This window comes from Saccoglossus kowalevskii, chromosome 8 (genome assembly GCF_978046115.1).
Source record: "Saccoglossus kowalevskii chromosome 8, keSacKowa6.1, whole genome shotgun sequence".
Taxonomy (NCBI): domain Eukaryota; kingdom Metazoa; phylum Hemichordata; class Enteropneusta; family Harrimaniidae; genus Saccoglossus; species Saccoglossus kowalevskii.
The window spans coordinates 6,852,766-6,870,153 of NC_140648.1; the positions used below are offsets into that span (position 1 = coordinate 6,852,766).

General features: G+C 41.6%; 3 protein-coding genes across 3 annotated transcripts; 2 read left to right on the forward strand and 1 right to left on the reverse strand.

Annotated features, from left to right (window-relative positions):
* Positions 1 to 1,630: 1,630 nt before the first annotated feature.
* Positions 1,631 to 2,662, reverse strand: LOC102808865 (solute carrier family 35 member G1-like). Its single transcript, XM_006816768.1, has one exon. The coding sequence runs from the start codon at positions 2,660 to 2,662 to the stop codon at positions 1,631 to 1,633; it is 1,032 nt and encodes a 343-aa protein (XP_006816831.1).
* Positions 2,663 to 9,219: 6,557 nt separating this feature from the next.
* On the forward strand, positions 9,220 to 9,612 carry LOC146739250 (uncharacterized). The gene has a single exon (XM_085502662.1). It carries the CDS (start codon positions 9,220 to 9,222, stop codon positions 9,610 to 9,612), a length of 393 nt encoding a protein of 130 aa, XP_085358788.1.
* Positions 9,613 to 9,675: 63 nt separating this feature from the next.
* On the forward strand, positions 9,676 to 11,160 carry LOC146739251 (uncharacterized). Its single transcript, XM_085502663.1, has one exon. The coding sequence runs from the start codon at positions 9,676 to 9,678 to the stop codon at positions 11,158 to 11,160; it is 1,485 nt and encodes a 494-aa protein (XP_085358789.1).
* Positions 11,161 to 17,388: the final 6,228 nt, after the last annotated feature.

Sequence of the window (17,388 nt, forward strand, 5' to 3'; positions counted from 1 at the left end):
TTAGAATTTTAACATTCAACAGGGGGACAGGTTCAATTAGAAAGATTACATATAAGGTGAGTGTGACAGCAGCACGCAAGCGCCATACTAATGGGGTAACTCTGGTCTAGTCAAATGTCGTATAGTTTTTCCAACACATATTTTTGTTTAATTTTTGCACATTTTAATGTTTTTTCTATCATTTCCTTGATAATTTTGGATTTACCAGAAAATAATTGCGTATTCAACTTTTTCAATTAATTATGCGCATTTAATTTCGAAAATGTTAACAAAGTTGACTTTGTGGTTCAAAATATTCAAATACTTATTTAGAACTATAGAATTTCACAAGTTTCACGGAAACCATAGTTCTTCTAAACACTATATGCGATATAGGTAGGTACACTGCTGGATATCCAGATGAACACGGTCACCTACTTCAACTCATGTTCTTGAATAGTGCTATCCTTCTTGTTCATAACATAATAGTTTGTGGAGCTGATATCCAAGGCCATAATGAACAAATATAAAGATGTGTATGTAATCCAAGAAATACAAGAATACGTGAATGTTTTATGATATATCTATTGTTCGCTACATAGTTCATCTTAAAGTTATTTGATATGCCGACGAAAATTAGTATACGTGTATAGTTTTTATGACAAGCTAACATGGCGTATACAGGAGGAAGTTTTTTTCAAAAAATATAGAGTTGTTCAATAAAGTTGTTTATATTATACTATATCAGTGTTTACCATGTCAGTTTTTTGTAGATTTCGTTTTCCATTAAGGCAATGGTGTTATTTATTAGAGACGGGTACGCGGCACGACGACCACCGCCCTTTAACTATGTCGTGGTATACCTTAACCCCAATATGATTCAGCGTACTGACTTCACAGTGACATTATAAGCATAATACCATATTATTAGCCGAATGTTACATTTTCAACACGCATAGAATTCATATATACAATGCTTTTATGCAATATCAATATTGAAAATACGCAAGAATGTTAATATCTATCAATTATATCTACCAATGGGTAGTCAGAGGCCGAACACAAAAAAACCATCTAAAACTCGTAAAATAAGTAAAAGGTTAAGTTCCATTACTAATACTCATTTTGTCCATACCAATAATAGTGTAAATATATATAAATTACGTTACTTTGGAGGGGCATTTAAGGTAGCGAGAAGGTTTTGTGACGTTTTTAAATAAAACATTCTCTGTCTGTTGTCTCGTTCAGAACAGTAATTTAGGTTATATATATCAAAAGACTAAGTATAGAGGTGCAAGTTCGCACAAACTGGACAGACATTGTTTACATAATTATCACGTGACATCAAAAATGGCGAACCTTGTAAAAATGACTAAGTACGCGATTGCGAGAGCACACTGCGGAATTTCCTGGTGAAATTTAAGTTATGCATTGTCCGTAATCAAGTCCATTGAAATGCGTCTCCGATAATCAAAAGACCTATTATTCCGATTTCTATGCAGGTTTGTTTTTTTGTCCCCAAATTATTTCATACTTGGCACCTTTGACAGACTAAATATGTGGAATGTAAGCCTGACTACGGGAGAGGGTGTAAACGTTGTAATTCAATTACATAAATTGTAACCCGTAATACCGTATTGAAATGTAGTGCCTACTGGTCGTTCTTGTGCTGACGCCACTTAATGAAGGCGATCAATACAGAACACAGGATGATGACGGCCGCACCAATTATTTGGTAAATCATTGGCGGCGATTGTAAGATCGTTGTCTGGAAAATATACGATGCTACGACTTCAATGTTCAATAACATAGACACGGTAGAGGCGAGCTCGAATTGAAAACTAACATAGAGCGTGAAAATGGCGATTGCGTCTAGTACGGAATACGCAGTGAATGACATGGCATCCAATGTAGACATTGACCACACGGGTGGTTCCGGTGACAATGTATATAAGAATATAACGGAGAGAATAAAACCAACTAAACTATCATAAATAAATCGGCAGGCAGCAGAACCATCCTTGGGCAATGATCTGGCAAACAGACAAGTTAGTGAGAATATAATGCCACAGGCGATAGCAAGAGTGTACCCAATAACCGGTTTTGCCTCGTCGGGGGGGAACTGGAAATCATACCCATTGACATTGGTGTATTTGAAGATAAAGGAAGGCGCCGCTACCAGTAATACCCCGATGATACTTATAGTGGTTATCACGATTTCTGCAATGGTAACTGTTTCGTGTAAAAACATGAACGCTAAAACAGATGTTAGCACCGGCGTAATGCCACGCACAACCGCCGTTACGTTTCCTACTTGTGTATACTCAAACGCGTAGTACGCTAATACGATCGACGACCACCGAGTGACTCCCATTACCATCATTATAGCCGTGTCTCTTTTTCCCTGGGTACAAAGCTGTGTACGTATCACACATGACAGGATTGCGGAAATAACAAATAAACATGCATACGCGATGACGCAGATCTGAAATACATGAACATTTCGACGTTCCGCAAGCGTTACCATGGTAGTGGCAGAGGCAAATAGAATCCCGGTAACTAAGGCAAGTATCACCCCACGAAGAGAGTATATGGCCTGGAAGCAAAAACATCGTTTACTTGTCTTCTCTTGGTCGTGCATCAACTTGTCAAAAAGAGACTTAGTTTCTTCCGTGGTGGCCATACTTAATGAATACTCGCTCGTCGGTTTGAAAATGTACCAGTCTGAGAAACAAACATAAATGTATAAACAAATTATTTAATAGAGTATCACTAACCCTAACCCGAAGGTATTGAAGATCAAGTGCATTAGCGTCATCGGAAGTCTTTATCGATGTATTTTTTTTCGTGCCAGTTCGAATCGAAGTACGTAATTTGCTGGACTGTGTGATCCGTGGTTAGAGAGGTTAGTTTTATTTCATCTATTTAGTGTCAGCATAAATTCAACCTGTTGAGGGAATATATCACTATAATGACATGATCAATCGTGTAATAATTTGAATATATAACGGGTTGTTGGTGGTGAGAGTAAAATAAAATTCCCTTAGACTGAAGAGCTTGAAATTCTTCATAACCAGTTGTTGTTATTACCTCAGAGAGGCGTATTCATAACGTTGTTGCTGTATTTTTTAGTTATACGATACAGAGTTTAAAACACCATAATTCATTTCATTGTGCGAGGTAACCCGGGATTGCTGGAATGCTAACAAAATGCGTCTGGATAAAAAATCTAAACTATCTTTCGCGTCATTGACAATATAACTCACAATTGGACGCAATATTTTCTGTCACATAATCTTTTTTACCAACAAACTATGTTGAAAACATGCCCATCAGTCTTCTCTTACATCAAGTATTTTAGAATATGTATTCATTGTTATACATTCAAGTAGAGTTACTACCAGAGGGTGACACTCAATTAAATATGGGTATTTTACTAATTCATACCCGTGCTGTAAAAGTACATCATACACATACGATCTATGAGTAAACATCTACATACAATCATATATAACTAATGAATTGTGTGCATTAATTATTTATCTAAAGTGACCAACTCTCTGGTATTAAGGCTCTGTATGGTAGATTTCTAGATCGGTACTTCAGATATTGCTACTATAAAAAAAGAACACCGATAAGTGGTAGTTGAAACGAGCATTAGTACAATTGTTGTTAACGTACATGTGTGTAGCTTAGACAGTAAAAACGCGGACGGGTTAAGAATTCAGTTTTTGTTATACATATAATGTTTGAATACTAGATAATAGAGTGATAAATAAAACTCAACACTCACCACAGTCTTGTTTCAGCGATCTACAAAGTATCTTCTCTGATCAACGCTTTCCAAACTCTTACTTTAAAGACTAGATTTATGGTGGTGTGTTCTTTTACTGGGTATCTAATCGCTACACTGTACCCACATGTCAAGAACAGACTACACTCCTTCGTCATCGTTATCATTATATATTCTACAAATTGATTTTTCCCATCAACACTCCTCGTGAGGTATTAACATGCCAAAAACAGAGTTCCGTTTTGTAATTCAGAGATCCGTTCATTTACCACGCACTGTGTCAGTGTTTAGTTCGACAGTACGCGTTAGTTACGTTTCCAGTGTTTGAATATTAACGATTACAGCACTGCAAGACAATCCGTAACGAAATTTTATGCAAATATAATGTAATAGTTCTACTATTGAAACCACTGATCTCGTACGTGCACATCGTTGCTCCCTGCACAACAGCTGTGTCACCATGTAACATTTTAGTGAGTCGGTCTAATTATGCTATATCAGCCAATCACGATCAGATAGGTGCATTTGTGAAACGTAACAAATATATAATCCTGTTTGGACCAGCTGATTGGTCAGGAAAAATCTCTCTCTCAAAAAAAAAAAAAAAAAAACGGCCCACACAATTAAGGTAGAAGCCTACTCATGATTTCAAAAACCCAGAATTTCTTAATTTTTTAATATATTGTACTTCCAGGCAATACAAGAATATTGACTTTGAAAAAAATGGGGGTCACCAGGTTAATTTTCGAGAAAATCATGGTTGTATTTTAGTGGATAGCGGCCATTTTAGCAGTATTAGTCCAGTCATTCTAGCAAAAAAAGGGGGCCAACCCGTCACAAATTGCAACAGAAATAATATCTTCACTGTGCTTTTCGGAAAGGTATCTAGATTGACATACTAAAAGTCTAGGAAAATCTAGGCTTCCGAAATATACCTAATTTGCATATATTCAAAATGGCCGTTTTGCACATTTTTACAACATGAAAATATAACTATTTGGACATATCTTTAATTCTAGATGGGGTATTTTAAAAATTCATGATGCTATGGTACTGTTTTGAGTCAGGGAAGGTATGAGAGTGCTAAATGTGTTGATTGGGTAACTGAAAATTAGCATAAATCCAATATGGCCGCGATAATATAATTATTTAATGTAACTTCTCTTCCGGCTTTTCTTCTATGTGGCATAAGTAATAAGTTTAAGATGCTAGAATGCTAGAATATTTTAAACAGAATCGTACAGTACAGAACAGATGTAAATAAATGATTTCCTGGGTAGACAGATGCTTCATCTGCATGAATCCAACATTGCCGTCCCATCTAAAAGAAAAACTAGAGGAATGAAACACGTTGGTTGGATCTACAAATCAGCTGCTATACTTTATAAACAATAGACAACTTAAATGTAAAATCTCAACTCTTTAAACTATGTTATTGATTTAACAAACTGTATTAAATAGTTATAATTCTGTCCAAAAGTTTATTGTTTAAAAATTTAATTGCTAATCGTCATCGCTATCTTCATCAGATATCTGGACTACATTTGTGCATCCAGATCCTCGATATTGACCACAATCTGCAGAACATTCAAGGTTGTGCTTTCTGCAGGTACATCTGAGACTGCGACAGTCTGTGGAGCAGTTGCATCACACTATCCTTAAGAAAAATTCAGGGGCTGCCTCCTTGTCAGTCATTACAGGAATGACGATCTGTTGTGGATCGCGTCCTGGGATTTGCTTCCTGGCGAGAAACCCGATTCGTGTCTTTATCACGACTTGATTGTCCATAAAGACGACACACCCGTTCAAGAATGACAGGGCCCCTAGTTCAGCCTGACGCCTACCTGAGGCGAGGGTAAGTAGGAAGATTGTTTTCCACCTCAAAAGTTTGAGTGGTGCTGATCGGAGAGCCTCAAAGAGCAGTCTGCTTAGAGTGGCCAGCACAACCGAGAAGTTCCAATTGGTTGGTTTCCTCATTCGGGCTTTATGCCTCTGATTAAACAGTTAATAGTCTCCTAATGGTAGGACAATCAGCTAGCCAAGTCCCCGGAGAATCCCAATAGTGACAAGGCTGACCTATAGCCAACAATCGCTGAAAGGACAAGTCCATTTCGTTGGATGGACAAAAAGTCAGCTGTCTGGCCAACAAAGAAATGGCATGGATCTCCCTTCCACTACACCAATCAGTGTACGTACGTCATTTCGAGGCATAGGCTGTATTGGTGGGATCCCTGTGCGCCCTGGCCAAGATGTTAGCAGCCCACTGAGTGAGTCAATCAAGAGCCTTGATGCATGTATGTGGTACACTGCTGGGCTCAAAGGCAGTGCGCCGTCCAGTTGGAACAGCAAATTTGGAAGTCCTGATGCACCCCAGGTGTTTCGTCTAACATTTCTAGCAGTAGTGGAAACCAGACCTTGCTTGGCCCATTGGGTGCCACCAGCGTCAAAGTGCAGATGCGCTTCTGTTGAAGTTTCTCCAGTACCCGGTGAATAGCAGGAAGGGAGGAAAGGCTTACACGTCTATGTGGGTTCATGTCGGAGATTCATAATATATATTTGTATTTGTTTTATATTGCTATTATTATTATTATTACATGTCATTTCGCTATAGTTAATTCGTTTACCTTTCGCATGAAGGATTCCTCTGAGTAATTCTCGACCAATTAGAATCATTTAATTTCAGCCAATCATTTTACTCTGTATTGTATCTTTTTCTCTCGCATACTTACATTTTGTATTTCCCGCTTACGTGTTTTCTCTCACGTTCGATACGCACCTATATAAAGGGCTAGTTTCGGAGTTTCGGGGCTCCTTATTCATGTGTTACATGTTTCTATGCCTGTTTATCCAGCAATAAACCATACCGTGTTTTGCATCCACATTGACTGTTTTATTCTGCCATCAAGTTCAACTGAAGCGTATCATTATACCCCACATAATTTGGTGACCTAGACCAGGATATCTCAGCTCAACACGATGTCAGAAGAACAGCCACCACAGAACGCCGCTGCTGATGCCCAAGCAGTGGAGACGACAAACGCATTGGCAAAGCTGAAATTGAAGCGAAGGAGCCAACAAGGGCAGCTCACACGACTTTTCAACAAAGCCGAAACCCAGAAGAAACAAATCGCCGCCGCGGAAGGCCGGGAAAATAAGCTTACAGAGATTGAACAACTCGTCGCGCTCCACTCTCTCCTGACCGACCGCTATGCAACGCTCATCACGCTCGAAGAACAAATTCTCGAACTCACTGAAGAAGCACTATTTGATTCAGTCAGCGAAGAGAGCTCCGAATATACTGACGACGTATTCTGCAAGAATCACGCTCTGAACGTTTTCATTAACAAGATGAAGACAGAAAACGAACCGCTACTTGACACCGCAAGCATCACGTCCGCCAACTCATCTAGAGGCACCTCATCGACAGGTACATCGTCTACCTACTCAACAAAGACCGTCTCGCTACCCAAGATCGTCCTACCACAGTTTGAAGGTGACGTACTGGAATGGGCTAGCTTTTATGACATTTTCAGATCTTCGATTCATTATGACGACTCTCTCAGCAACGTACAAAAGTTCACCTACCTACGCACCATGCTAAAGGGCGAGGCAGCACGAACTATTGCTGGACTATCTCTCACTGATGGTAACTACCACCACGCTATTGAACTGCTCTTGGAACGATACGGACGTGACCACCTAGTTACCGAGGCACATATGACTTCGCTCTGGCAATTACAACAACCCACCAGCGACATCGAAAGTCTGCGTAGATTTTATGACGCGCTGGAAGGACATATCCGTGGTCTATAAACACTCGGAAAACCGGAACGTTCTTATGGCGACCTCCTCGTTCCGATCATCCGCGACAAACTACCGGCAACCATTCGAAAGCAAATCGCTCGCGAAATCGGGGGAGATGCTTGGAGTTTACCTAATCTACGTAAAGCACTGCTACGTGAAATAACCGCGATCCAATCCGGGAACCCGCTCGACAAATCGTCAATCAATAATTCACGGTATCAACCGGACATTACTGCTACATTTCATACAAATGTGCGATCTCCGAAACGCGATCCGAAACTGCGTAACGCCAGCGCCAAATGCACCTACTGTAAAGAAACACACTTCACTTCTGCATGTCGCGTAGTAACGGACATAAACAAACATTGGGAAATAGTCAAACGTGACAAACTTTGTTACAATTGTTTGGGAAGACATCGAGCATCGGAATGTAAATCTAAGTTCAACTGTCGTACATGTAAACGAAGACACCACTCAACACTACACCAAGAAAGCCAACCCGCGACGGACGTTGCAACATCTGATACGAATCCAAATTCACCGGTTCATGTGACATTGACAAAACTCAACGACACCCACAGGAACTCGCCAAATAATACATGTCTGCGTCCCGTACCTCTCAAGACTGCTATTATTCCGATATCTGTAGGTAATAGTCAGCCACTACAAGTTAACGTACTTTTCGACGAAGGGGCAAGCCGTTCATTCATCTCTCGTAAGTTTGCTAACGATTTGAACTTATCTCCTACACGCACTGAACAAGTATTTCTTTCTACATTTGGCGACAATACTGATCACTCACGAGCGTTAGACTTTGCTAGTGTCACAGCACACGATTTGTCGGGACATACTTCAAATATTGACGTACTGTTCATCTCCGAAATATCGACTAAACTGACAAACCACATCATTGAATCTATTCACCATGTTGATTATTTGCGGGGACTAACATTTGCGCATCCAGTCATAGAAGATAAATCATTCTCTATTGATTTACTTATCGGCGCTGACCAGTATTGAAATTACGTCGGGGATAAGGTTATCCGCGGCAATGGTCCTACAGCGGTTTCGTCCAAATTCGGATATTTATTATCAGGGCCAGTTGACAAGGGTCAAAGGTCAACGAACGCAGATGTAAACATACTACACGTGTCTACCGAATCGCAACAACTCGACAGCAAACTCCAGCGTCTCTGAGATTTAGAAAGTATCGGTGTGACCGACGACCCCTCCGCAGAAGTACGTATGGATTTTGAAACTTATCATGACACTCATTTGCAAATTGAAAACAACAAATACATTGCGAGATTACCATGGTGTGATAACCACCCACCGTTGCCTACTAATTACGACGTCACAGTTAGTCGAACGCGCGCCATGCTCAGACGTTTGTCTCCTGAGTTACTCGACGCATACAACTCTATCATCGAACAGCAACTCAACCGCGACTTCATCGAAGAAGTCTACAATGATGAAAAAACTGTCGGACACTATCTACCCCATCGCTCGGTAGCAAAGGACTCTACTACAACCCGATTCGTATTGTGTACGATTGTTCATGCCGCCGAAACGCTAATTCCCCGAGTTTGAACGATTGTCTCCAAACCGGACCTTCTGTGATTAATGATTTGCCAGCCATCTTAATGAGGTTCCGTGCTAACAATATTGCGGCCTGTAGTGATATTGAGAAAGCATTCCTTAACGTGAGACTGCATCCTGATGAACGGAAATTTACCAAATTTCTGTGGCTGACAGACGTGAACAATATCAACAGTCCACTCAAAGTGTATCAATTTAAATCTGTGCTGTTTGGTGCTGTGTGCTCACCTTTTATCCTGAATGCTGTGATCAAAACTCATTTGGATAATAACTGTGATATTAATACTGCCAATCAAATGAAAGACAACATCTATGTCGATAATGTCATTGATGGAGTCTATTCGGAAGCAGATGCTGTTAAATACTACAGTGAATCTACGAGCCTCATAAATTCTTGTGGATTTAATTTACGTGCTTGGTTATCAAATTCTCCTTAGTTGTGTGAACATGCTACCCGAGATAACAAATATGAGCCCGCCGACGAAGTTTCTGTGCTTGGTATGCGTTGGATAATTACATCCGACGTGTTGACACATTCTCGTGTTAACAGTCAACCTCAAGTCGCGTTGTTTATTACAAAACGTGACATTGTAAGTTTCACAGCGAGTGTATACGACCCGCTTGGATTAATTTCACCGGTATTGGTACGCGCCAAACTATTTATTCAACTTTTGTGGAAGTTGAAATTGGAGTGGGATGAACCACTAAGTCCTGAACTTTACGAACAATGGATCTTAATTGCTGAGGATTTAACCGCTGCTCGTGATAATCAAATCAACCGGAAATATTTTGACAAGACTTCTCCAGGTGATACCTATCAAATGCACACTTTTGCAGACGCGAGCACTTCCGCGTATGGTGCTGTTGTGTTTCTCCGTCGCCAGCACGAAACGGCTCTTGTCATGTCAAAGACACGAGTCGCCCCTAAATCGGAATTATCTCTGCCGAAATTGGAATTAATGGCTGCACTGATCGCTACGAGACTCGGTAAACTCATACTGAATGCTTTATCGGACAAATTCAATATAACTGAATATTTCCTGTGGTCCGACAGTCAAGCGACCTTGCATTGGATTAATAGCAGTAAGAAGTTGCCAGTATTTGTTCAAAATAGAGTGCAAGAAATACGCGACTTCACACAAGATTATAAATACTGTCCAACCGTGGACAACCCCACGGACTTACTAAGAGGTATATCAGCTAATGACCTTCGTTCAAACCCCAAATGGAATTATGGGCCGTCATGGTTACCAGATCAACAAATGTGGCCAACATGGGATGTAAACAATGCTACTCAACTACATGTCAACATCACGAAGGAAGATGACGACCTCGTCAACCCGGATACTACTTCGCCAGTCATCAACGCACAAACCGCTCGTCAAGTGACTGATGAAAGTGACAACTGCGGCGTTCAACGTATTATTGACATTTCCAGGTACAATTCACTCGATAAACTGTTGCGTGTGACCGTCTACATACTGCGATTTGTTAACCGTATAAAACAAATCACTCGCCAGCCAAACTCGGACAATAACAATGATACAATCACATCAACAGAACTTAAGAACGCTGAACTTCTGTGGACAAGAAATGTCCAATCTGAACATTACGGGGATACTATCCAGGCGTTACGCGAACAACGACGCAAGTTCGGACCGCTCATTCGTCAATTGAACTTATTTCTAGACGAGAAGGAAATACTTCACTGTGGAAGTCGTATCCACAACGCGCCACTTGACTATGTGACGAAATACCCGATACTGTTACCATCATACCATGCATATACACGACTAATTGTGATGAAAGCACACGAACTAAATAAACATTCTGGTGTCCAGTCTACAGTGACCCAGATTCGGCAACAACACTGGATACCCAAAATACGCCAGGTTGTACAGAGTATACTGAGAAGTTGTGTGACGTGTCGCAAGGTCGATGGAAAACCGTTTTCCAACCCCGTTCAAGCACCGCTACCATCATAACGCGTAAATATGATGCCCCCATTCGCCGTGTGTGGAGTTGACTTCACTGGAAGTCTCATAACCAAAACACCTGATGGAAAAAGAAATAAAGCCTACGTTTGCTTATTCACTTGTGCAGTGACACGCGCTGTCCATTTGGAAGTTATACCCGACCTGTCAACAAAGACATTTCTACACGCTTTTCGTCGCTTCGCTGCAAGACGTTCACTACCCAGTCGTATGTTGTCTGACTTATATATCCGCCGCGGAAGAAATACGCAATCTACTCGATACTTCAGAAGTTCACGAATATCTCGCTTCGCATCGCGTCGAGTGGACGTTCATCCCGAAACGAGCTCCATGGTTCGGAGGATTCTGGGAAAGGTTAATCGGCATAACCAAGAACGCCATCAAAAAGGTATTGGGCCGTGCGCTGATCACCTTTGATGAACTTTCTACCATAGTTACCGAAATCGAAGCTACTGTTAATGATCGTTCATTAACATACGTGTCTTCCAGCATCGAAGACAACGTCAGTTTGACACCGTCTCATCTGCTCAACGGCCGGCCATTGACACAGTTACCGTACATAAACATTACAGATGATGAACTCTATGACCCCGATTATGACAGTCATACGAAAGTCAACAAACGCTATGAACATTTAGTTCGTCTACACATACAATTCTGGCGTCGATGGTCATATGTCCCGCCCTATTCATAAATTGTTCCCGCTAGAAATTGTATCGAAAGAATTGACATCCAGCGATGACACAATGCAACCCACTGCCACAGATGGTATCACTAACATGCATGATGAAATCAACATGTCTACCAGTGGAAGTACAGATGATGACACACCATTGCCACAATGCAGATCACATCGTGACGCCGCAGCTGCCGCCAATGTCAGACTCAAAGATTTTATCTGAACTTTAGTGAAAATCACACTAGATCAGAAGTTTACAAGTTCAATTTGTGTTCCCCTGAACTTGAAAAAATGAACTAATAATTATTAGTGAACTCTTTTATCAATCGTTATTCGTTTATTCTCATATATATTATATATTATTCCTGAATGTGTACTTTTTCTCAAAGTCGGGAGAATGTCAGAGATTCATAATATATATTTGTATTCGTTTTATATTGCTATTATTATTATTATTACATGTCATTTCGCTATAGTTAATTTGTTTACCTTTCGCATGAAGGATTCCTCTGAGTAATTCTCGACCAATTAGAATCATTTAATTTCAGCCAATCATTTTACTCTGTATTGTATCTTTTTCTCCCGCGTACTTACATTTTGTATTTCCCGCTTACGTGTTTTCTCTCACGTTCGATACGCACCTATATAAAGGGCTAGTTTCGGAGTTTCGGGGCTCCTTATTCATGTGTTACATGTTTCTATGCCAGTTTATCCAGCAATAAACCATACCGTGTTTTGCATCCACATTGACTGTTTTATTCTGCCATCAAGTTCAACTGAAGCGTATCATTATACCCCACAGTTCACGGGGGTCGACAAAGGCTCCTGGCATCGGCATGAATGTTGTGTACGTCAGTAGCTTGGTGTTCCGGGGTGTGGGTAATAGGTCTAACATTGGACCGTCCCACTGTCTGAAGGTTACCCATTGGGGTATCCGCCACTCTGTGTTCTGGAGATGGAGCCATCATGAGAGGCCATCCGCTTGACTGTTTCTCGCCTCTAGAAGGTGGTGTGCGGCCATCTCCACATTGTATTCCAGGTACTAAAGGAGAGATTTCTCTGCTAGGACTGACAATGATGGGGATCTGGTCCCCCTCCTTGTAGCTATAGGAGACCACCGATCTAATGCAGGGGTCATATTTTCCATTGGGCTTGTTGGTGCAATAGGTGCGCTCCCCAACATGTGAGGGAGGTATCCGTTTCCAGAGTCACAGCCGTTGCGAGTGGGTCCAAGGAAACCCCCTGCCTGAGGTTGGCAATTGCCGAACACCAGGGCAAGGCATTCTTCACTTGGTCCGAGAGTGTTACTCACCTCTCCAGTTCCCGGTGTTGCAACAAAAGTGTGCTATAATGGGCGGCTGCATAACACGGCCTGGGGGAACTACCCTGCGAACCGCTAACATCATTCCGGTGATTCGCATTACATCTCGGAGAGACACAGAAGGAATGCTGACTAGGCATTCAGCTAGGTCATTTAGGCAATAGGCCTGAGGTGACCGTACCAAGCCCACCTCTGTGTCGAACTCCCTGGTCAGGAACACCAACTGTTGTGTTGGCTGAGGGTGGGATTTGATTGATTTACTATGAAGCACAACTGGTCTAGAAAATCTGGTGTTAGCCTTACTGCTTGACTAACCCCTTGTTGGGTTGTGTAGCAACCAGCCATCTAGGTACACGTTGATGTGTATCGTTGTGATGTGTACCAGCACAGCAGTAGCACCACCTGTTTCCTCAATCAGGTGAATACATATGAAGCCCTGCAAAACCTCAAGGGGAGCACCCTGCACTCGACTACTTGGCCCAACTGGACGAAGTATAGCTCAAATCTAGCGAGGCTAACCAGTAGAAACAGAGCACGGAGAATAATATGGTGCTTGGAGTTTCCAGGAAGCTCATATTGATTTGGTCTGCTTATATCCATGCGGCACAGCCACCTGTAGTCTCAGTTATAGTCTTTGAAACCACCAATACTCGCGAGTAGAAGCCCGAACTTAATGACGAGTGCCCTATCCTGCGTATAGCGGCCTTTGTAAGCAAACTATCTACCTCCTGTCCAATTGCTCTCGCTTTGTGGGGATCCCCTGGTAGTGCCTCGAATGGGGGCTGGTGCCAGGGGGGTGGAGATTGCAGCGGGATATTGTAACTGTGTATCGCCACCTGGAGAGTCAAGGGATCGGTTACGCGCTGCCTCCAAATTGGAATACACTGGCGCAATGAGTGCCATAGAAATTTGTGGGTTCGGCGGTTCCACATCTGGGTGATCTCACGAGGCCTGTAGAAGTCGATAGGTTCTGACTCAGCCTTCTGCCGAACATATACCCACCCCCCTTGCCACATGTAGAAGCATCGAACCTGCTTCCCCTGCGAGCTGGGTAGGCGACCCCAGAGGAAGAGGGGGGGACCAACACCATCGCCACTCTTCCCTTCCCCAGAAGAGCTGGGAACCTTGCCTCCTGGCCACTTCTGGCCAGTGGGTGCTGACTTTGGTCGTTATGTTTTCTCAGCTTGCCCAAATTGGCTCGCAGGTCCCACCTGTACCAACTGGTCTTTGGGTCTAGGAGGCTGGTGCGTTCCGCCATTGAGACTTCAGAGTGCTGGCGGCGCGAAACAATTCGTTTCAGTGGGCTGGCCACAACTCGAAGGTTGAGGGTCACCACTCTGCAGTCAATGCATGGATTTTTCCGAATAACCGGTCAAAATATTTGATAAATGCGGCCACCCATTTTGCCTGCCCCACTGAACCAAAAAAATCGTGGTACCAGGGTTGGGGAAGGAACGGAAGGATCCGATCAGAACGCGAGATTTGACTCCAGACTCTGCTGGCTACGGCCTCAGACACTACCTGATTGGATAGCGCTTGGTCAGGTGGAAAAGGTTGAGCATAAAATTTACCTACCCTAAGGACTTAGGCCTCTACCCCACGGGGGACCAAGGTCCGCCCATCAACACCGTCTATGCGTTGCCCCTACGTCCATCACTCGGCGGGATCCAAAGCAATACCGAATGCAGGACTCTGGATCCCGGAAGTGACAGTCCCCCCTCACCCGATGGCGTGGCTTTTGGAGTCATTAAGAGGAACAGACTCCGAGGGGTCGCCCGAGGTTGCATATTTAAATGATACTATTTTGACGGCCATATTGGATTTATGCAAATGGTTGTTAATCAATCAAATGTTTCACAATCACACACACCAAACCATATCGCAGCAACTTGAATATCTAAAAAATGTCATCTAGAATTAAAGATATGTCCTAATTGTTATATTTTCCATGTTGTAAAAATGCACCAAACGGCCATTTTGAATATATGCAAATTAGGTATATTTCCGAAGCCTAGATTTTCCTAGACTTTTAGTATGTCAATCTAGGCACCTCCCTGGAATGTACTGTGAAGAAATTATTTCTGTTGCAATTTGTCATGGGTCAAACCATAAATTGACTGGACTATATTATAGTGCTTTTACCATAGGTTCCTATGGCAGAGATATTATGCCATATCTCAAATTGTAGGCTGGTGACATAGGCTGAAAAAATAATATATTGTTAATGATGGCCTACTTTTTGTTTTCCTGAATTTTTTCAAAAATCTGGGTTTTAAAAAGTGTTGAAAAATGCAATTTTTGTTTAACATTGCGCTCTATGGAATTGTTCTAAAAATAGCTATTTTTGAATAAAAATGTAGTACAAGTTTCTCAAAATACGTCACTGTAACACACAATAGAATGCTATTTTATGGTGCCATGGGACAATAGCTTCATAATTTTACATAATAAACCTATGAACATTGCCATGCGATTTATGACCAAATTTCTCAAAAAATATAAGTAGGCTTCTACCTTAAGGGGGAAAACATCATAATCGTGACTAGCAAACGGTGTTGACAAAGCTCTGAGCTTAATGAGCACTGCGTGCTGACTGCGTCAGTGTTATTACTCCCCTTCTTTATATTGTTTCCAAAGTTACCAATCATAAATGTTTTGAAACCTTATATCAGTTGGACATCGTACTGCTTAATGATGCTCTTCTACTGCCGTCCAGTGTTTCAGTTAGCCTTGTGCGCTTCCATCTTGTTTATGACACACCATTTCGAGTCGTCTGTGCAGGGCCGATTTAAGGCGTTGTGTGCGTCTGCATACAGGGACAAGGCACCTTGCTTTGGTCAACAGTTAAAATCTTTATATGTTCGTAAAAATAATTGTTATTTATTTACCATGATTTTCTTATCACAGTGAAAATACATGACCATTCAAAATAGGTTTTGGGAACGTATACAGGTTTAATATAACAAAATTCAAGACGAAGTTGACATCCTCTTTTATACTTTTTAAGTGTGCATAGAAACTTCAATGATAATTTAAATAATATCAGCTTCCGTAAGTCAATGAGATATTAAGATGTGCACAGAACAAACATACAATAAAATACAAATGCGACTAATTGAAACGATTACAATACTTGATACACCTGAGAATTGGATTTAAACGATTTGCTGAAAAATTTAACTAAGAATATACAGAATATTTAAAACAAATTTGGAAATTGTTTTATGAATAACATAACTACTGACGTTTTAAAAGAATTAATGCTCCACGGCCAGTCTCTGAAAACTGGCAGTCAAGTAATCGGAGAATCGGAGCCGTTTTCGATTCGAAACAATTTGTGATGTCCGAAAAAAAAACAAAAACATTTCTAAATCAGCCGTTTCATTTGTAACACTTCCCGACGGCTGTTATGCATTGTAGTACCAGGCACTGCAACGCACGTGGAAGATATCCAATGTTTGTTCATATTTGTAACAATCATTTAAACAACCAGCCCATCATAATCTGTTCACGCTAAGAAATTCTTTTCACTGCAAAACCCCCTATATGAAAGTGTTTTTATTTTATTCACGTGTGAGCGTCGTCGATTACCAACTTATTAACCACACAGTTGATTTCTTTCTTCCCGAAAGTACGTTTCTTCCCGAGCGTACCTTTCTACCCGAACGTACCTTTCCACCCGAGCGTACTTTCTACCCGAGCGTACCTTTCTACCCGAGCGTACCTTTCTTCCCGAGCGTACCTTTCTTCCCCGAACGTACCTTTCTTCCCCGAACGTACCCTTCTTCCCTAGCGTACCTTTCTACCCGAGCGTACCTTTCTTCCCTAGCGTACCTTTCTTCCCGAGCGTACCTTTCGACCCGAGCGTACCTTTCTACCCGAGCGTGCCTTTCTTACCTAGCGTAATAACAAGGATCGAACAGGGATGTTCGCTTAAATAATTGCACACATCCTCGTACTTAGTTCGTTATCACACAATAATGAGCAGCGCATCGTCTTTTATTCCTTAATTATAGCGGAAGTATATATTGAGCAAACTTCAGAACTGGTGGTTGTCATGACGCTGCTACGCCGACCATGACAATCAGCGAACATCCCAACGATATGCAGCAGTCGGTCAATAAAGTTCTTACAACGGGAACACAACGCTCTGGATTTGTTGATGTTACATAATCTTGTCATCAATAATAGCATTATACCTTGTATATCATATATCTAT